This window comes from Sinohyriopsis cumingii, chromosome 2, assembly GCF_028554795.1.
Source record: "Sinohyriopsis cumingii isolate HCF-2022 chromosome 2, ASM2855479v2, whole genome shotgun sequence".
In the NCBI taxonomy this organism is placed as follows: Eukaryota; Metazoa; Mollusca; class Bivalvia; order Unionida; family Unionidae; genus Sinohyriopsis; species Sinohyriopsis cumingii.
The window spans coordinates 153,243,764-153,270,861 of NC_142962.1; the positions used below are offsets into that span (position 1 = coordinate 153,243,764).

The 27,098-nt window shown below is 34.5% G+C and overlaps 1 protein-coding gene across 2 annotated transcripts; it reads left to right on the plus strand.

Moving 5' to 3' along the window:
• On the plus strand, positions 1-27,098 carry LOC149806127 (MOB kinase activator 1B). Of its 2 annotated transcripts, none has more exons than XM_089951017.1 (4): positions 1-364; positions 12,175-12,341; positions 14,159-14,386; positions 16,614-27,098. In XM_089951017.1, the coding sequence occupies exons 1-4, from the start codon at positions 345-347 to the stop codon at positions 16,853-16,855; spliced, it is 657 nt and encodes a 218-aa protein (XP_089807143.1). In that variant the 5' UTR covers positions 1-344; the 3' UTR covers positions 16,856-27,098. The 2 variants fall into 2 exon arrangements, with proteins under 2 accessions (XP_089807143.1, XP_089807144.1); XM_089951018.1 differs by having other exon boundaries at positions 1-182.

Consider the following 27,098-nt stretch of genomic DNA (forward strand, 5'->3'; position numbering starts at 1 on the left):
AATACGGAAGCCATATTGAAAATTTCTGGAGAACGTAAACAAACGAAAGTAGCCTGATTTATCCCTAGTCATCCTCCTGACAGACGAGACTTTTGTCACTATAATGGCATAACATTAACAGTCAAGAATAGAAGGATTTCTTAGGATACTTATCTTCCTTCGTATAAAATGAGTTTTCTTTTGTAAGTCAAAAACTGGATTCAACCTCTCAATAATTAGAATTGACAGGTCTTCCACCATGAAAAGTTACGTTTGTTTCAGATTTATTCACAACCCTGATACTCTAACAGCCAGATGTGATTAAAAACTTTCGGAGGAAAGAAGTGACTTTAGTTTTCTGCAAGATGGCACTTTCTTGTCTGAGGTAAACTACAGTACACTTCTCAGTTTGCTGTAAATCTGTTGGTTGCAATATCTGCATGGGAAAGGCTGCTGCACTAACTCTGTGTTGCTGTAACCACATTTGTGCATTTCGGTTATTACTTTTATTGAAGATGTTTCGCTGTGACTATAGATTAAGGTGTAGATCACTCACCTTTGCGCAATGTGGGTGTGTTATCGACAAATGACATTTTGGTCTTTTTTTTCCTCCAGTAATGCATCTTGCATGTTGTCAGCTGTTTTTTGCCTGACAGCAAATCAGATAAGCTGAGTTCCGGCAAGGTATCGTCCTCAAGTGCACTAAATAAAAACCCAACCTATCTGCACTGAGGTTCCAACATAAGACTAGTGATGAGAAGATTAATAAACATAATGAACTAAAGTTGGCACTTGCCAGCTCATTTATTTGAATCCACATGGAATGGGCGAGTAGTTGACTATGTGCCCAACCAGGTGAATGTAAATTTGAAACAAAACAAAACTGCATTTTCTAATGTCAAAATCCTTAAATGAGTTGTAATGTTTTTACTTTTTTGTATTGCAGAAATGTTAAATGAACAAGCTGTAAAATTTTCATTTACCGTATATACTCGCATATAAGCAGAATAATTTAAGAAAAATTAATGGCCTGGAAGAAGGGGGTAGGTCGGCTTATCTGTGGGCCAATGTCTAAATTTGAGTTTTTAGGTCTTTTTGTTGACTTCTGTAATGGCTGTAAATCTTTGGGACATGAAACGGTAATTTTTCCGTGTCCTAAGACATAGGCATGTACAAAATATAACTTTTGGTAACCCAACAATTATTAAACTGTTATAAAGTACTATGATTGATTTTGTTATTATTTTGCAAGTGCATATTTTCTGATTTCTCTAACACAAAATAAAATAAAGGTAAATAGAAACTTCATAATACATGGGCCAGTTGAGTTTACATGGGAGACCAGGCTGAACTATAATGTACATTACTTGCACAGTGCATAGCATCGCTTAAATGCTTATATATTCCCAATCATATTAGATGCAGATTTTGCTTTATTCATTGTTTCAACCAAATTGTATTCTTCCAGATAACATTTCGGCTAGTCCTTAATAGCTGTTTCATTTACGTTGAATCATGTGCTCATGAGTTACTCATTTTCAGTGATATGAGCGATCCTACAAATTGAGGTAATATTTTAAAAAAGGTATGCACGTTTAATTGTACAAGGCACATAACCAGCATAATTTACATGTTCAGGGAGAGTGGTGATAATAAAGGCTAAAATTCTCATATAGATCAACTAAGATCAATATAAATCAATTTTAGTTTTGTATTTTGGCTGAACAGACATCAAAACCTTCCACACAATGGAAAGCTTGATGTTTCGGCGTCTCCTGTGTTGATAGTCGGTGAATTTGTCTTTCATTTTGCGACAGCAGTACAGGCTCGTTAATCATTAAAACCATGTGTTAAGAGGGAATTGTGACTGGCAAATGTACCAATACATTGATGTATAATTGCCTTTTATTCCATAATATTAGCACGGTTACCATAATTTTGTAAAATGAGGTATAAGGCATACCTATGAACTTTTCGAAGCCAAGCAGGGAGACAGAATTAAAAAAAAAAGAAATTGGAACCTAAAATCTGGAAATTTTTCATGGCATTTTTAAAGCCTTGTTTTCACTAAATATGTATCGATCTTCCTGGTCCAGTATGCGTGAAATTTGCAAAAAGACTCGCCATTTCTCCCTGTGATGCGCCATATTTTACCCCAGGTTTTCATATTCTGGTCAGCTGTGGTCAAACTGCATAATAGCTAAAGATTAGTCTTAAATAAACAAGCAAGAAAGCTAGCGTGACTAATTAAAAGTTAATCCTTATAGATGCAAATATGTTGTGAAAATGACTGGCCCTCGGTCGTAATTCAAGGAAATGATGTCCTACACTAATGTGTGTTACGCATGCACCAGCAATTGATTGGCAAATAAAGGATTCACATTTTTGTTGAACTAAAGGTACCAAAATAGCCAGCCTCATGGTACCTTATATGTGGAAACTATTTTCCCCTCTTTGTATATCCGATCTTATACCCTTATTATTAACTCAAAAAGCATTTGGTATTTATTATAAAACATTTATTCTGAATTAGTTTTTTGATGCGTGGATTGTATTTTCTATCCTTTTAATTTAACCATGGTAATTAACATTGGTATATATGGTATAAAAATGCCAGGTGTTCACTCGTGTAAGTTTCTTTTGTGGGAATGAAGTTAAAGTATTCATAGTGATCACTCTTGGGATTGAAATTAATTGTGGACGACTTTTTTTCTTCTGGTTTATTTTTTATTTTTGTAATGCTGTACAATTTTTAAAAAATCATTAATTTACATAAATACTGTTTAAACTTAATATTCTATTTAGTGAAGAAGCGAATTCTTTCTAGTAGTGTAATTATTTTGTCATGACAGTAAGTCACAGCTGATACAACAGAACATGTAGGACTTTTCTTGTTTTGAAGAAATGAAAATCGAAGACATAATCTAATTTGGAGTTTTCTGCAAAAATTGGACGATATGAAATTGGGAGGTAGGCTTAAAGTTTAGCGCAATGGTGCCCATGATTTGACTCCATGGGATGTGCTTAATTTATCGCACAATCAAACCTACAGTGTACATGTGGTGGCGCTGTTATATAAATATGTAAAGTAGCCAAATTGCGATTGTTGAATTGAACCATATTGTCGTTCGTTGTGTTGTCATACTGGGATTACATTTTAATGAGTTAGGTATTTACAATTTCAAAGTAAAGTAAAAACAATTACCGGTGCACTGATATAAAAAGTCCAATGCAATAATGCATAAACAAAAAATAATCGAGTTAAAAGGGAGAGGTAGTGTTACAGCAACTCGCGATTGCTAAATTCTTGTCATTGTTCGATCAGATTATACACAAATATAAATTACGCAAAACAATAAGAAAACAGAAAATTAAATTACTTAAGTGTACATGTAAATTTTGTTAAATATAAGTTTGCCAAAATAAACGCATTTAGAACTTGCCACATGCATCTTGAGATTTCTCTCGGAGTTGTGGGTCTGTTTATATGTGGGTCATTTACTTTTTAGTGTTTATACCTGTTCAGTTTGTGGGGTTGGCTTATATGTGAATGGGCTTATACACGAGTATATACGGTAACAGGTGAAGGTTTAGTGCCAATGATGTATCATGCTCAATACAGATCATGTATAAAACACGGAATTCTGCTAAGATCAGCATAGTACAGTTATTGTTTAGGTACCTTAGAATTTGATTACTCTTCATAATATCATTATTGTAGCTATTCCATGTATTAGATTTTGTCAATTTACCCCAAATTGAATCTAATAACATTAACTTTGTCAACCATCACTAACCATTCAGGAAATCATCATGGGCACTAAGCCTTCGCAGAAAGAAAATAGATGATCAGTAGCAAAAAGCAGTGAATGTGGACAAAATCATTTGTTGTATTGTCTGCAGAAATGGCATTCTGGTCTGCTTTGTCTAATCAGTACCGATATAGGAGTGGTATGCTTATGTTATACAGACTAGCACATGTCGTAGAGTAGTTGCCATGAAAAAAGTGAAGCACACATTTTTGACAAAATACCATAAAGCTAAAATCAGTCCAGAGAACACATCCGGTAGCACTTCAGTATACCAATTGCAGATTGGTTTCTGATTAAAACTCTGACATAACCTGTGACTGTGAATTAACAAAAGAGATAGTATTTGAGCAAAATGAAGAAGCATGTTTCATATGAATTTTAATTTTATCAAAAAAGTTTTCATTTATCTCATTTTTTTTCTCCAATTTTACAATAATGGACACTTGAAACTCCTTTGTTTCTTTTGGGGGTGAAGTGTGTGCATTTTTGGGCAAGCAAGCCGAGAAACATACTTCCTTGAATTGGTATCTGGGAGGAACATTTAGTTTTATTCTCTGAAATGAGGAACCCTGGTAGCTTAGTTTGTACAGCATTAGACTAGTAATCCAAGGATTATAGCTTTGATTTCAGGCTAGACTAGGTTAACTGCCATATTGCATCCTTGGGACAGGCATTGGCTCACAATTTAATGGCATTGTAAAGTCAGTAATGTGTCAAAAGTACCTTTGTAACCAAGAAACTATACAATTTAATGGCATTGTAAAGTCAGTAATGTGTCAAAAGTACTATTGTAACCAATAAACTATACAATTTAATGGCATTGTAAGTCAGTAATGTGTCAAAAGTACCATTGTAACCAATATACAAAAATTAAGTGCTGAAATAATGAAAAACCAGTCACAAAAGTAATAAGACCCAGTTTTTGGTCACAATATTTCACAATGAAATATAATTAGTTTTATTTCCTTTACTCTACTTTTGGGAAGAAATCTCCAATGAAAAGTAAACTAGCAATAATAGCAGTTAACGTAGCATTTCATTGTTTAGTACAATTCCATTGCCAACAACACAGCTGACCAAATGTCCCAGTAAACTGTTGAATTTAAAGGACACAAAGAACTTGTCCATTGCCAAGGAAATTGAGATACAATTGTCCATGAAAAAACCCAGTAAAACTTTTGGTTTGATGATTACATCTTATTTCACCAAATTCCAATCAACCCACTGGTAACAAATCAGATGCTCTGCCAGCTTCACTATCATATTCCTTTTTGAGGTGAGACTTTTTCTATAATTACATGAAAAAGGGTGGAATATTTTAAAGAGTTTGTAAATAACCAGATTTTGATTTTCAGTGCCAACTAATTGATGGGTGCATTTTTGTCATTCACTCTTGGTGTTAATCTGTAATATTTAAATTACCTTTTCTGGGAACACAGCTCCTTGGACGTAACAGTGTACCATTAAGAAGACAAATTTGATTGTGTAATTAAAAAAGATGGTAATGCTGCTGCATGTACTATTTTGCATGGAAACAAAGGGGAGACATATTTTTTAATATAGAGGGGATTTAATGAAGAAAGTACATTAAATAGTGTGGATTGCCTACTCAGTATGGTGGACATGGACACAGGGCAAGGGATTAATTGTCTAGTACAAATAGTGGATGTCTACTAAGTCTAGTCTCCATCAAGGATTTTATTGTAGCCATAGTCAGTTTTATGATGCCCTTGCTGTTTTTATTGCACTCATCCTGTGAGTCAACACACTGAACAAACACTTGGGAGAATCCCCAAAGCTATAAACCAATGTTTGTAGGTGTCATTTCCATACCTATCATTTATTGTAGTCATCCACTAGATCAGATCTGCAACAAATTTATATCAATTAAAGAGCTTGACTAAGTTTATCAAATTGAATAAATGTCAAGAGGCGTGGGTCAATAATAATTTGTTGTTGTTGTGGGGTTTGACGCCATTTTTCAGCACACAGTAGATAGGCTGTACATGGTGGCCAGTATTAAAATAATAATTTGAAAATATAGATAAACTGATACACTAATAATCACAACCAATAGTGATTACAGGTGAATGCTATACTATTTATAGCATACATGGTGATGAAGCACAAAGGATAAAATGACATAATTAGGAAACTTATTTTGTAAGAATGGCATTGTATATTGACATCATTCAAAAATGTGTGAGCTATGCTAGAAAATGATCCTCCATAGCTTTATCAGTAGACTTTGAAAATGGAGTTGATTGCTTGAGAGTATGATAATTGGAAACCATACAGAATTCATTCACACTTTTTTGAAAGCTGCATTCTTATGGATGGCTGCTCATATCGTCCATGAGTGATTTTTATGACCAATGATAGTTTGTAACCATGAAATCGGCTGCATTGCTTCTTAGCAATGGTCAGTCTAGAAGATGTTGAGCTTCACTGTTATTTTTTTTGCACTGATGTTTCAGCAGAAATATGAACTACTGAATGAAAATATATCTTGCTGACACAAAAATAAACATACAACTAATAAAATATTAATTTGTGAAAAACCAATTGTGAACTTGTATTATTGTCAGAGAAACACTGAGGTTAAGTCATATTTTCGTGTGAATTTGGTTTCTAGTGGCATATAAAGAAAACATAAAATTGTCATATTTCCAATTAATCGGACACGGTAGCACATAACTGATGTGCTTAACAAAAGCTCTGATAGGCTTTCCCTTTTAAAAATACATCTTTATCACTTGCTTGGAAAATGACTGGTCAAAAAAGATTGTATTCATTTTTAATGTGCTGCAATCATTTCAGAATTTGTTTGCTGACAAAATTGAGAAGTAAAATTTTAATATGCTTTTTATTCATAATATATATTGCTACATTTTGTGTTATTAATTAATTGGGTAATACATCTGATTTTATTACTTTACTGTTTGTTATTACATTAATAAACTAAAGGCCTCAGAAATTGAATTAACTGAAAGTAGAATGAGCCAGCATTGCTGCAGTAATCAAAATTGACATAGAAAAAATGAGTGGCCGAGTGGTCTAAAGCTCCTTCTGTTACGGATCATTGCCATCTCACCTCTCTCTGTGTAGGTTCAAGTCTCGGATTTGGCCAGTGTGGGTATGTGAGAAAGCTTGCCAGTAGTTTCTTGAGGGTTGTTGGTTCTTTCTGGGGATATCCCAGGTTCTTCTTCCACCATTAATACTGGCCGCCATGTATAGCCTATCGTGTGCTGAAAAATGGCATTAAACCCTACAACAACAACAGAAAAAATGATTGATGACCATATAATTAATACTAACAGTTCACAGTAAATGGGAATTAGCAACCTTTGAAACCAACAACTCTTCATCAGTTTGGAATAGATAAAAAAAAGTTCTACCAGGATATCTGTTTAAAGCTAATCAAAATGTGAAGCCACATACTAAAACTGGCAATGCAAATATATACAATGCATTATTGATAGATATTTGTTGGGCATATGTACAATACAGTACAAGTTGGAAAAGTATTTTTAAAAATAAATAACAGGTATCCTACTTGTATAACGCTAAAACAAAACCAGCATACAAGAACTTTAGCCAGATTTACAGTAAAAAAATTTGTATCTACCGCAGATACTAATTTCACAATTAAGTTGGCACCATATTTGGCATTTGTGTTCAGTTTCAAGCTATGATGATATGATGGATATCTAGGAGAAATTTACTACTACAACATGGAATAAACTTTTTTCCACTCTCTCACCATTTGCTAATTGGCATATCAGTTTTTCTCTGCTGTGTAAGTACATTTTGGACATTTAACCTTGGATTATTGTTGCTTTTAATGTTACTACTGACTTTGTAGTTTGTTATGTGACTTAAAAGTTTGGAATCATGAAGATTTCAGTTCTGTTTGGGCAGTTATGGACATTCTTTGAGTAGTTTCACTTTTTGGATTTATTGCTAAATCTGTATAAATATGCATTTTGTATGTGTTCATTGGCTACAGAGTGTTTTATTTTAATTCATGCAAACTTATTACAAAGTATAATCAGTTCAAAATGTAACAAGCTATAACTAAATTGACGATAGAACTAATTGCTGGACATTCTGGAACAGTTACGCAGTATTGGTCATGTGGACTAGAAGAATGAAGTTGAGTCTGCATCAGTGGACATTGTTACAAGTTTATTTCCTACCAAAAATATTCAAGTGATGATGTTTTTTCATCATGTTCCAATATCCATGTAGTAAAATTAAACCCATAGATGGCCAAACCAGCAGTCATAAGTATATTTTTTGGAGAAGCATGTACTTAGCAGTCTGAGTACAACAGTAGGTTTAGTTTTTGACAGAATGAGTCCCATAGATGTGTATATTTGGTGAAGAACTACTTAGAGGCTGGACTGGAGGTGGTTTTTTGGATTGTGGAATGTATATTTCATCATGTGGAAACATTTTAAGCAAACAATTCAGATGTCACTGGGGAAATGACAACTAAAAGTCAAATCATTTCTTGCATTCTTTATTGTAGTAACTTAATAAATAGTCCATGCAGTCATGTTACATGTTGTATCAACATCTTTTCCGTCTAATTTATTAGATTTTGTTTTGTTTTTTTTTTTTTTAAAAAGCAAAAATCACTTTCAGTTTTTGAAATTTCCATTAAATTTTATTTTTTGCAATTTATCTAATATTCTCATAGGATTCTTTGTTTGGAAATATATCTTTTACCTCTTGCAATACATGTATGCCATTGTGTTTTAGTGGGTGAGTCTGAATAGTAAATGGCATTGTGTACAACCTACAAAAAGCAGTTTTGACCATCTGCTATACTTGCCTAATAATTCACATGATGTAGTGGATGTAGTCTCATACATGATTATATTGCTGCCACTTGCCAATTGGTCCAATAAAACTTGTTCACTATAAGCTATGATGTCGACATTCACAATGATCCAGTCCATGAAGGACAAGCTCATAGTAGGTTCAAATTCCACTTGAGAAATGTGGATTTTCCCTAATCGGCAATGCATGTACTGAAGGTCTTGACAGTGTAATGCTGCTGATTATGCATGATTTATATGCAGTTCATTGTATTTTTTGTGCTATTTTTACAAATTTAGTACGAGTTCTGCACCCTGACAACTTAAAACCCCTTGTATTTTGGTATGTATAGCGTGCACTGTTATACCTGTTTTTCTTATCAGGTGGGACTGCTCCTTTCATGGTAGAATTATTTTTGTAAAATTCCAAGTTGATCTGATGAATCCTGTCACTAATGCTGCTTACACGTGTCACATTCACTTATTTGATTTCACATTGTGTACTTTCTTTTGATGACTCGAGCAGAAATATATGCATGAAACTAATAACTTGTTTATCAGCCCATTAATAAATACTTTATAGTAGGGCAAAATACCACAGTACAAGAGCATTTATGCATACCATGATAGTAAAGAAAAAGATAATGTACCAAATTTGCAATTTATTTAATTTCCCTTGCAAAATTAACTTGGTTCTTTGTTTATCTCCGTAAAATCACATATTTGATACTTCTTGGTGATTTTATGGTGGTCATTTCTAAACTGACTCCACCTGGTTGTTTTCAGGGTAGTCAGTGCTCACAAAAGCTTTTGATATGCTAAGCATAATTACTGTGCATTGTTGTGGCAAATTTGCCATCTGTTTAGTTTGGAGTGGAAAATAAAATTGGTCCTTTGTTTTGTTTCTCATCTAAATTCACAGTATTTGATACTTCTTTTTGATTATACTGTGCTCATTACTATATTGACTCTGCCAGGTGTTTTGCAAAAGCACTCTGCATCAGTTAAAGCTCTGATGTTCAGACTATAATTATGATGCATAAACTAGGTAAATGTTAGCTTAGTGAGATATAGTTCAGAATTGTCATGCTAGTTTAAAGTAAGGATAAAAACTGGTTCAGTCTTCGGCTGGAATGAACATAATTTATATTCCGACCTGTATGCATGAGACAAGCTAACCATCACAGTTATGTTATGTTTTGAAAGAAAAGAAAAAAAAGTCAATGTTTTATTGTGAAAGAGTCAAACTTAATGTAACAAACCATGACCAGTGCTATATCCAAAATAGTGGAATGTTTCATGATCATTAAGGTTGTGAGTTGTAAGGTATTACATGCATTCTACTGTAAACAAAGGAACTATGGTTCTCACCTCATGCTGAGTCGATAATCAGGGTGCACATCATACATTAGTGCATGTTCTACATATCAAAATATGATAGACCTGGTTTTTTAAAATGCTTATTGCATGATTGTTGCTGAAACCTTTAGAGTATGCTGTGCATGAAGTTTGTCTTATATTTGATGATTTTTACTGATTGAAATGCACTCTGAATCATCCTTATTGAACTAACCCAATATGTATACAATGTTACATTTATTTATTGGTATTTGGTGTTTCTTTGCCAGACAGTTACATTACCCAACAGTAACTGTGCGTGTATGTGGGGTGGGGGAGAACATTGAAATGTACCACTGCAAAAATTATTTTTATTGACAGTCATGGGCCTGACAAAAAAGTTGATATCCCAAACTTCAGATTTTATCTGCCAATCCTACAATCTGTTTTTGTATTTAAATAAGAGATTTTCTCAGTGTATTTGCTAGTCAAGATTATGTTTTATTCATTGGTTAAAATAAAAAGTTTTGTCGACGAGGCATTTTTTGTTTCAGTATTGTTTTATGTTGTTGTTGTTGTAGAGTTTAATGCCATTTTCAGCACAAGATAGGCTGGCTATACATGGTGGTCAGTATAAGTGGTGAAGGAAGAACTCGGGAAAACCATGGATAGATCCACTGACCCATGAGAAGCTACTGGCAACCTTTCTCACATAGCCACATTGGCCAAACCTGAGAATCTAACCCACGCACACAGAGATGAGATGGCAGTGATCCGTAATGGTGAGCACGTTAGACCACTCAGCCACTCGGGGCTCTAATGTTTTACAAGGAGATGATGACTAGATACAATGATCCAAATGAAACAGCTACCTGGCATCCCATATACTGATAAAAAGCAACATTAATTGACCAGCTACTGTGCAATAATAGAGTTGGAAAATGTATTAGGTATATAAAGAATTTATTGTTTCTCTGCCTTTTCAAAGAAAAGTGGGTGACATTCGCAGTGTTTCCATCCATCACATTTTCGTTTCAGCTCATGATCTTTAAAGCTCTTGGAGATCAAGGGATGAAACTTGGTAGATAATGGTAGGCATGTTGTGTAAGTTAAGGTCAAAGGAAAGGGGGTGACATTATCCATGTATCCATCAGACTTTCATTTCTGCTCTAACTTTAAAGCTGTTTAAGGTTTGATTTGTACCACATTGGGGGTACTATCTTGAAAGTAAGTGTCATGGTTCAAGACTTTTTGTTTCCATAGCACTTTACTTACTGTCTTATTACTTGAAAGCTGTCTGAGATTAAGGGACAAAACTTGTTTTACTTGCACATCATCACATACCACATTGGATGTCATATCTTTATGGTTAAAGTCATGGCTTACTGTGTTTTCCATCTGCTTTATAACTTTAAAGTCATTTTTTCCTTAAGAAATTTAAACTTGATATACTTCAACATTGACATTACAATGTGTGTCACATGATTCATTGGTCAAGTTCACAGCTCAGTGATTCACTTTTTAATCTCACTTTTCCTTTAAACTGTGCATACAAGACATAGACAGCACCTTGACTTGAAATACAACCTCCAGTGCTTCACTTCACTTGTATCACATTTGTAATGTTGTCTATAATTTGAAATGAATTCATAAATTCTAAAATAACTATCTTAAACTTGACTCCATATGTTGGATTTATCTTCTGTCTTTGATGACATGTACCTTACTGAAGTGCATGTACATCAACAGCAAGTGGAGCAAACTTGGTTTCACTGTCGTGTAATGATTACCAACCAGCAAAATGTTAATTTGACCAACCAAACATATTTTTATATTGGAATGTAAATGGAAACACAGATTTTATTTTTATGCCTTAAAAAGTAACTCCTCTTACTCTATGAAAGGTTATCTTTTTAATGTCTTATTGAAAGCTAATTGATACAACGGGTCTGGAAAATCATGCCCTTTTGGGTGGCACTAATTTATGATTTAGTTGGGCAGGTAATACTTTTATTTTTGAGACTTTTTTTGTCGAAAATGTGACTTCTGTATGAAAGTAAAATCCAAAAATTTAAAAACATGGATGAACATCTTCGTTTTTCAACAAGTACAAAACCAAAAGATGTTTTCTAGTCCTGCATGTACCTTGTTGAACACAGAAACTAGAGCACAAATTGTAAATTTAACATGGCTGAAATAACAAGATTTTTCAATTTTAGTGGTGGCCGAAATAACAAGACTTTTAAGCCGAAGAAAAACATTCCAGAGGGGACACATCAGTATGACTTGATGAAACATGCTGCTGTTACATTGGGGAGCGGAAACCTTCGGCTTGCTGTTACACTTCCAGAAGGAGAGGATCTCAATGAATGGGTGGCCGTAAACAGTATGTTGACAAACTGATCCATCTTTGCATAGCTTAAAGAAAATTACATTCTGTACCTTTTTTCCCCATTTTTTTCCCCACCTGTTTTGAAGCAAAGATGAAGGCATGGCTTCAGTTACCATTTATTGTATAGTTTGGCAATATTTTTTAGACATTGTGTCAGTGTTATTTGATAGTTCAAGCCTTGATACATTAAAAGCAAGGCTGCCCTATAAATAATGGGCTGAGCCCAAATTGACCATATTGTCAGAGTGCTGTATTGACCAATTTCAAATTGTATGAGAAAAATTATGAGAAACTGGATCTGCAAAACACTTGTCTCGTCTTTTTTGGATTAAGTTGGAGTTTATTTTCTTTACTACAAGTCTCACTTTTTTTGCAAAGTAAATGCTGGACTTTTCCTAATTTGAAGAATAGGTGACAGTTCATGAAATGAAACAGGCAGAAAAATTTCACCTTCTCCTGGTCATTGAAAAGAGCCCTGAAGTGTATATACATATTTTTTGGTTGCAGAAATGAACAGGTGCTGAGTTGTGATCAAGGATCATCCCCAGTAGGCAATGAGAGACCCAGAAACCAATGCTGTGTACACACACACAACACACACATACACACACACACACACACACAGTGATTTCTAGACTTTGGTGCCAGGAAGCCATGATGACTTCATATATTAGTTCCTCTTGCAATGCCATGTACAGAGATGCCCATCATCCCAAATTTAGCATGAATGTCCCAAGTTGCAGAGCCTATTCATGAATCACTTTGCCATATGCCAAAATCATGGCATTTTGTTTTTAAAAAATTAACTGAAAGAACAATTTGGCCAGAGTTTAAGCCATATGTGAGTACTTTCTGTCCTTTCAAGTCTTGGTTATCAAGACTGCTCTGGTGGCCTAGTGGTTAGATGGGCAGGTCGTGGGTTCAATCCCCAGCCGATTCATACCAAAGACATACAAAAATGGTACTAACAGCTGCTTCGCTTGGCACTCAGCATGAAGAGGTTAGTATTATGACTGGTTGGCCTGGTGTCAGGATAATGTTACTGGGGTGGGACATCATGCTACATGTCTGCGGCATGATGTGCCAGTGCTAGACATCACTATAAACTGCTACACTGCAGAAATCATAGTGATATGACTAAAAAATTGTTAAGGCTACGTTAAAATCCAAATCACACTCGCAAACACTTGGTTATCACAACCTTCTCCCATGCAGTGTTATCTGTATTTTGTGAATTTCATAGTTAAAGAACTGAATTTTGCAGATTGCCTAAAACTCTTGATAGATTCTCATCGTACTTGGCACGGATCAATATAAGGACCATTCATTAGCTGACATTTTCACTTGCTCCTTTGGCCTTGAGATCAAGGTCACTGGAAATTTGTATTAAGCCTAGACAGTCTTCGACATGCTTACTCAGCCTATGTCCTTGGGATCATGGTCACACATTTTACAGCGTTGTATCAATGAAGGGCTTGGCATGGAGATCTTGTCCTTAAAAGCTAAGCTATGAGACGGGTTAATGCATTTACACATCAATGTCCCTGCACAATACAGCAACTTGAGATGTTTTTGAGTAATCAGCAATGATTCATACCAGTTTCATTTTTATTTAAGCTTAAAATACAATCACCAACACCATAACATGTGTTCAGTAATATGTGAATTAACATTCCAATCAAGGCTGTCAACACGATAACATATGTTCAGTAATATGTGAATTAACATTCCAATCAAGGCTGTTGAGATATTGCACTCATTTTGTCATCATTTTGTAGTTTCAAAACTTATTGAAATTCATTATATTTCAGCTGTTGATTTCTTCAACCAAATAAACATGCTGTATGGCACCATAACAGAATTTTGCACAGAGGATACATGCCCAGTTATGTCAGCGGGACCAAAATATGAGTACCATTGGGCAGATGGGCAGACTGTCAAGAAACCAATTAAATGCTCTGCTCCAAAGTACATTGATTATCTGATGTCATGGGTCCAAGACCAACTAGATGATGAAACACTCTTTCCATCCAAAATAGGTAAAGTTATAATCACTGTCCTTATTGGAGACAAAGACTAAAGAATCTGTTCACATTTAAAACAAAAATAGCCCCCCAGAAAGGACTTACTTTTAATGGGCTGCCAATCTGAAATGAAAAGCATGCAAACCTGCTTATAACAATCACATATTTATAAGTATGACCTGTTCTTATGTCTGCATTTACCTGCATATGAAGACACACTATAAATGCCATTTCTAACTGGTCCACAGGGTGGTAGTTGTACCTGATTTTGTATTTTAAACCATAAATAATTCCAAATCATTGCCTAAAATGTTGTGCCTAAATTGATTAATTCTTTCCCAAAATGATAGGTTGCGGTCCAGTTCCACACTACCAGAACGTTAGCTAAACTACATATTGGCAACACAGTTTCTGGAAATGATCTAAAATTTGAGTACTGTATTGCTTTTCCAGGTCTTGAAAATGTATGGAAAAATTTGAAAATGACCTAAAAGTTTTGAAAAAGTTTAAAATTTTCATTATTACAACTGACTTAGAAACTGGTAACATGACTGCTCTTTTGCGTTTGGGAGAAGTTTTAGTGTGTGAATTTCAAGCGCTTTGGGAGGTCTGGAAATTTTTAATTTTGCTTGGAAAAGGTTTGGAATCTTTTATTTTAAATTTGTGGTAGGAACCCTTTGGTAAAAGCTGTACCAGTGAATTGACTGAAATATTTGTTTTAATGTGTTTGAAGCGTGGAAAATATGTATGTTTTGCACATTTAATTTGAAGTTGTAATGGTAAATGTTTTATGATGATTTATTCAATCAGGATAAAACCGTGCAATAAAGGAAAGCTCTGGCTGTTTCATACACATTTAGATTATTCCTTGATTATGGTGAGAACACTTTGCAGACAGAGACATGTTGGTTACCAGGCAGCTTTTCACATTTTTAGATTTTTAGAGGCATTACGAACATTTCGATGATTAATATCATGTTGCCTAATTTTTTGATTGTATGCATTGACTGATATTATGAATGTACCTTCTAATTTGATGCAACTAGTCACGCGATCACTATGCACATCAGACGCATCTGCTGAAGAAGCTATGACTAAACGTAAACAGCACATAAAGCGAAATGACTGATTATCTGTCAGATGATAGCAAGATACAGATAACAGTACATCCAGTACTATTTGGTAATATTTATGCTTGTATGGAAGAAGTGGAATGATCAATATCCCTTGCTCAGGTTTACAGACATGGAGGGTGGCAAGAATTAAATAGACGTGGAGGGTGACAAGAATTAAATGCACATTATGTATGGATTCAAAAAGTGATAAATGCTTATGATGACAAGATGAAACCCAATATACAAAAGTCTCTAATTGAGAAAATGACAATGCAAGATGTTGCTAAAATGATCATGGTTTGTGGTGATAAGAGGACACCTAGTTGACAAAAGTCGAGTATTGATAAAATGACAGTGCATTACTGTTTCTAAAATTATAAATATTTCTGTTTGTGGTGGTGGGAGATGCACAATATACAGAAGTCAGAAATTGAGAAAATGACCATTTCACTTGCATGTCGCGCACAGAAACCACTGAGCCCATGCAGATACTTGGTTGGGTCATATAATTAATCTTTAGGTCAGTATATTGATTACAGTTAGGAACAAATTCTGCATAGGACATCAATATCTTCTACAGGCATTTATGAAGTTGATTGGTTTGCTTGGTTTTAAGAGCACTTTCCACACATTATTGGCTATATCATGCTGGGTAAATGGAAACAGAGAACCTTTCCCAAGGAAAAGCAAAGGCAACCAATGCAGGCTGATCTGGACCTATATCAAACCCATGACTCTTGGATTACAAGTCTAAAGCACTTCAAGCTGTGCTACTGCAACTCCCACTGGTTTATATGAATTATCACATTCGTGCATAGGAAATAGTTTACTGTTGAAATCAACTTTAAGTAGATAACTTTATTTTGGGCAAGCATCTGTTGATGCAGAGAGCAGAATCCTGGAATAAGTATTTTGGTCCACTCTAAAAATCATTGATTTTACACTGCTGGGCAAGCAGCAGTTCTAATTGCTTGAATGATTGGTTTGCAATTAATTTGATTGTCTCTTAATGAATTTCAGCTATGCCAGAAAGACAAAATTTGCCATGAAACCTGGGTTGCAACATTTGCCTGTGGTCTGTGTTTATAGTATGGAAAATGCTTACATTTGAAACTCTTCTGTTACAGGTGTTCCATTCCCAAAGAATTTCCTGTCCATTGCCAAAACAATATTGAAAAGACTTTTCAGAGTGTATGCCCACATTTATCACCAGCATTTCAAGGAAGTGATTCAACTTAGTGAGGAGGCACATCTAAACACATCCTTCAAACACTTCATTTACTTTGTCCAAGAATTCCAGCTTATAGATCGCAGAGAGTTAGCTCCCTTACAAGAGCTGATAGACAAACTGACGAGCAAAGATCGGTAGAGAGGCGAGTCACACTCGATTGGTTGTTTTTTAAGCATGGTAATGTTACTAGTCGTTCACAAGGAGTGAAGAGATCGGCACTTTCACCATATGTGAAGAAATTTGGATGTGATTCCTGCTTAGATAAATGATTTCTAATAGACTTACACAATTTTATTATTTTATTCATGATATTCCAATCCTTTTTCTTTCACCCATCATGCCCTTTAAATGTAGATATTTGGCTCAAACCACATTAAACCAGGAATCTCAATCTAATTATTTCTAACTGAAATGTGTAGTAATCAAATATTTCAGAGAAGAAAAGAAAGTATGATAGTCATTGGTGAAAAAGCCAATATACGTATTATTTGACTGAAAAAAGAGAAGTATTTAGTAAAACAACTAATAATAAACAGTAAATACTTAATTATTTGGCACTTTGTTGTTCTGACTTTTTGATCATCTAAAATGATGTTGTCCCCTTAAGCCCTACCATTGTTTTATAGTATCATGAGCAGTGATTGGGGTGTTATGATGGGCCATTTGCATATTAATTTCAAACAATGACCCATTTAAAAATGACAATGGTTCATATAAATAAAAAAATGCTATATAGGAATTGTTACAAATTATGAATTCTCTATAGAAAGTAAGAAGCCCATTCAAATGAACAAAACCCATTGAGAACTAGTAATGGAAGATTCTGTTTCCCTAGCTTCTTCAGCATTGTACCACACAATAAATTCTATATATAAATTAGAAGACCTTCAGATGATGAGAATCTATGGAAAACTAACATAAAGGTTTTGTTCATGCAGCCACTAAAACAAATTTTACTGTATAAATGAACTATTTGCATGTTAAATCGATTTGCAGAATACAATGTGGTTTAATTCCTGATTTATGGTATTAATGTTGATTTTTGGTCTTAGTTTTGTAAAATGCTGAATGATACGCCAATAATTTTTAAAACTAATGACATCTTCAGTAACACTAAGTTTGATTAGCCTTTATACCCTTAAGCGGTAACTTCATTAGAAATAAGCAGGACATATATGTATTTGTTACATGTTGCTTCTACATATCATGACAGATTCCAATTTTCACTGTTGTTGTTGTGGAAAAAGAGGAGTTGTGACAAGTGCTTATGATTGTCTGTTTGCTTTATTTAATGAAACAGTTACAACTGAGTGGAACTGATGAAACTCACCATTGTATGATACACTGAAAGATTTTTTTAAAATCTGTAACAGGATGTGTATTAAAGGTGTGACACAAAATGAATTTATTTGTTGTAACGTATAGTAACATTTTACTGATTTAATATTGACCACAATTTCCAACTGTCTCATTAAACCACAATAAGATTATGATAATGAAAGCAAGTCATTTGAATGTTATAACATTAGTTTTTTAACACCTGGTGTGACTGGAAGGAACTCTTCATCCTACTCTTCATTGTATGATGGCATTGCAGTACTTTAAATACCCAACAAACCTTGTGCCAGAGCACGGGAACTAACAGAATGCTAAGTCTTGGGTCTTGACCTAGCAGACTGCTACATACATCATATATCATATATTGTACAGTATGCTTTCAAAGACAACTACATTACAGCAAGATACATCACAAAGGAGAATTACAGTATATGACTTAAACAACAGAAGTGATATTTCTAAAGTGTTTAGCTGCATGTTTAAGTGCCTTTTTTGGTTTATTGAATTTAAGTAATCAAACACTTTTTTTCCGGGTAGACCATGAAGGTAATTGATTTTAAACCTTCTTTGATCCTGACATCATCTTATAAGTTCAGAACAGATGATCAAGAACTGCTGATCATAACAATAATTCTCATCCAAGTGTCTGACAGAGGATATTGGATTGGTCTATCCGATGATTGGTCCATGAATATTGGCACACACTTTGTGGATTTACATCCATTGTACCCATCTCAATCGATTCAAGGAAACAAAAATGTCATTTCTGGAGTAAATGCTAAACAACATGTTAATTGCAACATGTACCAATAATATTCCTTTGTCTATTGATGAGTGTCTCCCTTGCTGAACTGTGATGCATATTAGATTTTCATTATTGTTCCCAAATACAGCTGAGCAGTTCTGCAAAATCTCGAGCGGAAGATATTTTATTTTATTTAACTAGGAGTAGGAATTCATGATATTTAACTTCATTCTTACAAATTACTCGCGCATATGTACAGTAGATTTGTACAGCTGTAATAGTATTTGAATTTATTGATGTTGCTAAGATTTTAAGATGCTTTATTGAGATTCCATGAATGTTTTTTTCTTCATTGGGTACCATTTTTCATGGAGTTGGTAGCTGCTTCAAACCACAAATTTAAATACTTAACAAACAATGATCTTTCAGTAGAAAGTGTGAGACCTCGTCCATAGAAAACATGGGACTCCATCTGTGCAATCCACATATTTAAGTACTGATAAAAATATCATTTTCACAAAACCAGGACAAATGTTACCTTTAATAATAAATGAATTGACAGTAGTAATTTTTTATTTGCTTTACATATACCCATATGATTTTTCCCCCCTTATTTAGTAATGCATTGGCTGCGTACTTGAGATATTGAATGTAGAAGCTTACAAATTTTCCATGCTGCCAAGGTTGCTTGTACATGATTTTGTTGTTAGCTTCTGTCCATGATTGTGTATACATATAAATTTATTGTAAATACTCTTATTATTCATTTATGTTTATATAAAAAAGAAGATGCAGGGAATAAGGGATCTTGTTAATTTGTGTTGACATCTTAAAATGGAATGAAATATATAGGTGTTGCAAATGTTAATCTGTTCAAATTGCAAGCAGAGAAAAGATACTGTAAGTAAAAGAATATGGTTTCACATTTTTTTTGACACTGTTCCGTTTCTCTGAAACCTGCAATAAATTTTTGATTGCAAGTAGATTCAATTTTCCTGTAGAATATTGTTTCCAGTTATAGTATTCAGTATAGTGTTATACAGTGCTCTTAATTATTTTTTGCAAATTTTAGGCAGACAAAAGATCTTACGAACTCCATTTCATGTCTGTCAATACTTGAAGAGTTGGCTCCCTTTGTTTTGTAGTGCATTCTGTCTTCCATATGGTTGTGCTGAATAAAGCATATGTTGGATTAGTGTTTGAGACTGATTTATCTCAAACAGTTAAGTAGTAACAAAAACAAAACCCACAGTGGTAAGTGTATGAAAAAGAAGATGGGCAAGATTTTTTTAATCTGCTTCTGAGGAGCCATGGCAAGATTTTTAAAAATGTTCTCTTGGAATGCATTTTTTTTTATTGTTGGAAGTATTGACCTGAAAGAGGGGTGTGTGATTATTAAGACGTGTGACTGTTGAATATGATATACATCTTTTTGATAGAATTTCTAAGTACCATATACAGAGTTCAGGTCTCGTAACTAGTTTAAAAGTGTTTTATTTTTATTGACTTCCACAATTACATATCAAGCAAACACTATATATCAGTAAAACGTGTTTTACAGAATGTTTTAATTTTTGCAACAATTTCATTTTCAAATCTGTTTTCATTTTCTTTGCAGTATTGCAGAAAAGTATGGACTACAGTTTAAGATATTGATTTTATGAGTAGTCTCTTTCCCCAGCAATGCTTACATTTTATGGGTCAGGTGTTTAGTTTGCAGAGATTTCAGATTAAAACTCGGAGATCGTTCAAACATTGATCTTCACTTCTGCAAGATTGGATCCGAACGGTATTAAATTAAAACAAATAATAAATATGGGCTGTTAACAAGAATTAAAGAGTTGACATTAATAAGAAAAAGGATAGTTGATATTATTCATTCCAGGCTTTGACATTGCTATTTGTAGATTTATTCTTTGCCATTCATAGATCTTTTCCTCTTGTCTTAGTAACAGGCTGGAAAAGTTCAAATGACTTAGCATCTAACTAGAGTTACAGAGGTCATAGGTTAAAGTTGCCATCTAACTGCATGTTTTGTCCTTCCCAAGAGGGGATCACACATTAAGACCATTATATTCTCCAAGAGCCTTTCGTATAATTGATCTCTGACATAAGAGAAATCTGACAGGTACCATGGTATAAAAGATCATATTCTGTTGACCTTTCTCTTCCACCTAATTCTATAATCCCACCATACGGTCGAGTGTATTGTATTATAGTATAATGTTCATCGATCGATCCATCTGTCTGTTACCCATTTGATTTTTGTACAACAGCTGTAGTTATCTACCATCTACAGTTACCAAATTGTGGATGGTTTGCACTTGGAACTTGGAGTAAGGAAAAACCCTGACACTTTTTTAGGCAAAAGGTCTAAGGTCAAGATCTCTGACCAAAACAAAGAAAACCATTTCTGCACAGTATCCGACTTCTCAACCATCTACTACAAAATTTTGTGGATAGGTCGCACTTGGTGTAAGGAAGAACCATAATAGCTAAAAAGGTAACAGGTCAAGGTCTCCAGTTAAAGAAAATTGGCTTATATATAAAATATCTAGTTATCCACCATCTGCACTTATAAGACTTGGTGGATGGATTACACATGGGGTAAGGGAATCCTATCAGTTGTGGGGTCAAAAGTCAAGGTCACTTTACCCCATAGTGTAAAAATGCTTTATGCTTAAAACAATTATGCCAAAAAATACTTGTGGTTTGTTTACCTCAGGTGGATAAATTTGGACTATATCCCTTTAGAAAGTGGTAACAGGTGACCAAGTTGTCTAAAGGGCTCACCTTTACCGATCACTGTCGTCTCACCTCTGTCTGCATTGGTTCAGGTTTTGGGTTTGGCCAATATGAGTATGTGAGAAAGCTGCCAATCGCTTCCTGTGGGCTTGTAGTTTTTACCTGGATTTCCCTGGGTTCTTCATTCACCAGATATAATGGCAACCATATATAGCCCGTCATGCACTGAGAAATGGTGTTAAACCCCAACACAGCAACAACCCATGAGAAATTGTTGACATCAAGATTATGACATTTTACATGGAGTCAAAAGGATGCTTGTCTGCTGTACAACTAATTTGTTCTGACAACATTCATACAGGCTGATATACTTTTCTTTACCATAACAGTCTGAATTAGCATGCTTTGTTTTCTTGATTCATTTAATTTGCCTTTATCAACATATAAATCCAAAGGTCAAGTCTAATGGGGTGCCTCATTTGTTTTTTTCCCCAGGCCTTGATTTGGCTTTCCATTGCGCAAGAATGAAAGATGAGGTGGGTGATATGACTAGTGCTAGCCACCATGATCTTTTTACTTTTAGCAGTATGAAAACTGAAATTTGGTTCAGCAGAACATGAACTTTATGGTTGTACCTGACAGATGTACTTATTTATAAGTAAATCTTGATTTTAATGAGACCAGCTTTTTTTGGTAGGTCTGTGTGATCAAGCGTGGAGATACAGGGACACCTGAGAGTGAGGGAAGTATCAGAGACCTGGATAGGGTTTTGTTGGTCTTTGAAAATGCAGTGTTAGGGCCCTGGAATAGAGCTATGAAAGCTCAGGCTTTAAGCCCATGGTTCAGTTGTGCATATTTATGTCCATGACATTAGCATAGATGTTTTAGTTTTCTTGCCACATCACTGGTGGGCTTGGTATACTGTCGTAGATGCAGGCAATGCTTCTTGGTATAGTTTGTCAGAATCCTTCTTCCTGCTCCACTTGCCTAAAACATCTCTGTTTTTCAGTCAATATTTGGCAGTGTTTTTATAACTTGTTTAAAAACTGGCAGTAGAAGCATTGAAACACATGTTTTTTTTAGAACAAACTAGTTATTTTTGTTCGAGTTATATTTACTGTCTGTAAATTTGACATCGCTAAAATTTTATGGAAGCCCAAAATTTTAAGTTTAATACATACTGAACTTGACAAGTTTTGTGAAAGCAAATTTTTAAAAAAAAAAACTATTAACATGAATTTATTTAAAAAAGTTTGAATCTGGTATTTATTCTTAAGTTTTTTTGTTGTTGTAGTGTTCAGATATGTAAAATGGTTTAAACCTAGCATGGAAATCTTATTTAACATGTAATGTTTTCATGGAAAACATTTTATGTAATGTGCTATTAATAGTCGACCATTCTGCTGACATAATGCTTTGACTTTCTTCCCCAATAATATTTTGGAGTCCTCATGATATTTATCAATTGTTCATATTAAACATATTTTGTTTAATTGGAACAAGGATGTACATGCAGGTTTGTATAGACCAGCCATTAAGGTAGAGTTGATAACATTCATGTGTTGTGGCCTAGTGGTTAGAGCATCTGCATCTGATGCGGGAGGTTGTGGGTTCAATCTCTGAACGAGTCATACCAGAGTTGTACAAAAATGGTACTAACAGAGCTTGGTGCTCAGCATTAAGAGGTTAGTGTTAGGATTGATCGGCCTCGTGTCAGGATAATGTGACTGGGTGGGACATCGTGCCACATGTCTGCAGCATGATACCCCAGTGCTAGACATCACTATAAACTGCCACACTGCAGACATCGTAGCATGTGTCAGGTGATCTAAGGTACTCATCATTGTACATCACTGACATCTCGCCTTTGACAGTGTGGGTTTGAGTCTCGGGCATGACTAATGTGAAAAGCTTGACTGCAATGCTTGTGGTTCAGGATTTCTTCTAGGGCTTTTCCTGGCTTCCGTCTCCACCAAAATATACTGGCAGCAATGTATAGACTATTATAGATAAGTGTCCTTTACAGTGATCAGATTTTGTGGATGGCTTACATATAGGACATGGAAGACACCTATTGATTTTGGGTTCAAAAAGTCAAGTATCCAATCAATAAGTGTTTTACATAAAAGAATTACAATAAAATTATTTGCTAGAGTGTAAGTGAATGATAATTTTTTGTATAATTTGTTAGGTGGCCCACCAGTGGCTAAGTGGTCTAAGGAACATGCCTTTGCAGATCTCTCGCATCTCATCTTGGCATGGGTTCAGGTCTCAGCTTATGAAAATATATGCTAATGGCTTCATGTGGCTCAATGGTCATCAAGTAAATTCACATGCCTTGGGCAAGTTGATTATTACCAATTTTAAGCCCTGGCTTCAAATTCTGACAGTTTTAAGGTCAGAATTTGTAAAAGATAAATGCTCAGTTTCTACATGATGGCTTAGAAGTGTACATGTAGATTCAGAATTCAGGATATGGAGTCACTGTAAGTCAGGACTTATTATAATGTAGTCTAGATGACACAGGTGCTATAATGCAACGTAGTGAAAATGATCATGTCTACTATGTTGATCATGAAAGCTATTTTCAAGGCAAGTTAAACTGTATCCAATGGCTGACATTTACAATAATTGCATCTTGGATTTTGTTTGTTTGGATAAATGTTTTATATATCCAGTTGAGGATGAAATGGTGATGTGTTCATTTTACTATTTTCTTAAGCATACTCAAGAAGTTACCAATTTGGTGGTGGGATACCTTCGTGCATCGTATCCTGAGTATCTGATTAGATTTAGGCAGTACATCTCTCCTGCATTGTATCAGGGTTGTTGGGGTCTATATCTAATGACATGAACAAATTGTTCTATAGTGAGAAGGAACACAATTTGCAGGGGAGAGTGGGGACAAAACAATACTCAAAAATGGAGGGGTAATTGTAGTTGATGATAATGACAAAATATTTGTTCACTTCATTATATTTTTACATTTATTTTGGCAAATAAGTTGTAAAAATTCAGTAATATATAATAGTACATGTTGGTAATTATGATAACATAATGCAGACTGATTTAAGAAAGTCATTTTCATTTTCTTCATGAATTGCATGCAGCACCATGTTATGTCTGGGATCTTGTTAAAATGTAGGGCATTATAGTGAGGAAGAGCAGTGTCGTGACTACGTGGTATCGGGTACAGCCATGCTGTGGGGCCCGGACTAACCAGGAAAAAAGTTAAAGTGAGAGAGTGGGGTAGAAAAAGTTTGCTCTGGGGCCCATGGTAAGATAGTTATGCCACTGAGAATTAGTAACCCCACAACAACTTTAGATGGTTATATTCAGCCAAGTACTTCTTGCATTTTGTTGAATCCTCCATACTATACTTGGGGGGAAAAAAATTCTTCAGTAAAGTGTGTATGTGTGTTTATATATATATTCGAAACTAGAGGATGCAGAGGAAATGGGAGGCAAGTTCCTTCTACAAGGCCTAGCCAAGGCAGTTGACTCTGGATGGCCTGGGCAGGTATTGAACCTGTGACCTTTGGATTACAAATCAGATGCTTTATTAGCTAAGCTACTAAAGGTTCCATTTAGAAAACATGGGAATTACAACGTGGATCCTTTTCATAGAATGGACCATTTTCAGTATGAGTATGTTTTTAGTTTATATCATCCAAGAATCTTGCGACTTTTGTGACAGTTTAGTGTATGCCATGTATGAGAGCCCCTAAATCCATTTTGTTTTTTGTTTTTTGAAAATTGTAAAATTTAATATATATATTTGGTATGTTCTTGATATACATTTACCAACAATTCTTTCACTAGTTCATTTTTATGCAGAGTCTGTTTTCAGTCAGTCATTTCTCCCTCTACACAAAGACAGCATGTTGTTCTCCAACTTTTACGTGGACTTGATGATCTACATTAATTTTGTCCTATTTACTTCCTTTCATTATCTCCTAATAATAATAATGAGGACTTTAGCATAGTACATGTATGTATGCTTATTTAGGTTTTAACTCTAGGAGTTTGCTACTCTTTCTAGTCGTATCAACATTTTCAACAGAATGATGATATTAGGTTGGTCCTGAATGACCTCAGATATGGCTGCCACAATGAACACGTTGAAAATCTTGTCACCAGTTTTCCTGAATATGGTCATACCAACATGGGTTTTTCAGCTAACGCCTTCTAATGGTATACAATTTGTCCTAAATAAAAAGGATGTAATCTTTCATACAATATGGCTAATGCAGTAGCTGATTTTAAATCTTGTTGCTAAAGAACATCAAATATGGTTTGAACACTCTGCAGTTAATAAGGACAAATGATCCAGTAATAATAATAATAATAATGAGGACTTTGTATAGCGCCTAATCTTTGGAAGCTTTAAGCGCTTTACAATATTAGACAACACCTATAACATAAAAACCATATATAATGATATGATTACAAAAGCAAACACCATGAAATTAGGAAACATTATTAGGTCTTTAAGTTTGTTCTTGCAGTCGAAATAAGTGAGTTTTAAGAGCACTTTTGAATGGGATCACTGTGTCTTTGTGTCAAAGTTCTGTGGGCAATTCATTCCATGTTGCTGGCCCCTGGTATGCAAAATATATATATTCACAAGAAGCCTAATGAGATATGTTTTTACTTATTAGTCCTGTTCCATGTTACAGTTAAGTAATATATCTTTTTCTGGTAGGAGCATAATTATATTCAGTTAATCATTGTCGATTTTGAAAAATTGAATCTTGATTCATTCAGAAGAGTTATTGTGATGAGTGACATATTGCAGTCGCTTTTCTGCAAGCATCAAGATCAGCAGTATGTTACGGTTTTTGTCGAAGGTTTTCAGCAATGTTTGTATTTTGAGCTTGTCATGAAATCCCTGGTGCCCTTGTTTAATAGAAGTGAATGCATGACTGTAGGCTTACTGACTTTGATGCATTTTGTGCACATGAACATCTCTATAAGTAGTACATATAGTGTCATACTTAATACCAACATGAGAAATTTAAGATATTTTTTAAAATTCTTTTTGCCATCACACTGTACATGCTCCTTGTTAGATAATAAGATGCACTTGCATTATCTTTTGAAGTGATCATTTGAATAAATACTGTACATTATCTTTTGAAGTGATCATTTGAGTAAATACTGTACATTATCTTTTGAAGTGATCATTTGAAAAAATACTGTACATTATCTTGGGGTAACATGTGAAAAGACCAAATGCATGATTTTGACAGTAACTGATATTAATTTTAATATAGAGGTTAGCATTGTTTTTGCTGCAAGTTAATCACTCAAGGAGATGAACAGATGTAGTCATTAAATACTGACTTTTCCATGTACATGTGGTTGCATAGGGCAGGGCATGCTTTACACCTCCATTAGTAACAATGTGTTATTTTTTTACAACAGCGTTTAATCACGCAAAATGTATATGATGTGCCAAGAAGTATGGCTTCTTCTGAGTTTTTTTGCATGCATTAATAGCATACAATTGAAATTTATATTTGAAATATTAAACAGTTCCAATAATTTAAA

What these genes read in the sequence shown, in the direction of transcription:
- LOC149806127 (XM_089951017.1), top strand. Translation starts at nt 345, where the DNA reads ATGGCACTTTCTTGTCTGAG. An exon ending in ATGGCACTTTCTTGTCTGAG is followed by an intron (nt 365 to 12,174) that starts GTAAACTACAGT and finishes TTTCAATTTTAG; the next exon opens with TGGTGGCCGAAATAACAAGA. An exon ending in ACTCTTTCCATCCAAAATAG is followed by an intron (nt 14,387 to 16,613) that starts GTAAAGTTATAA and finishes CTTCTGTTACAG; the next exon opens with GTGTTCCATTCCCAAAGAAT.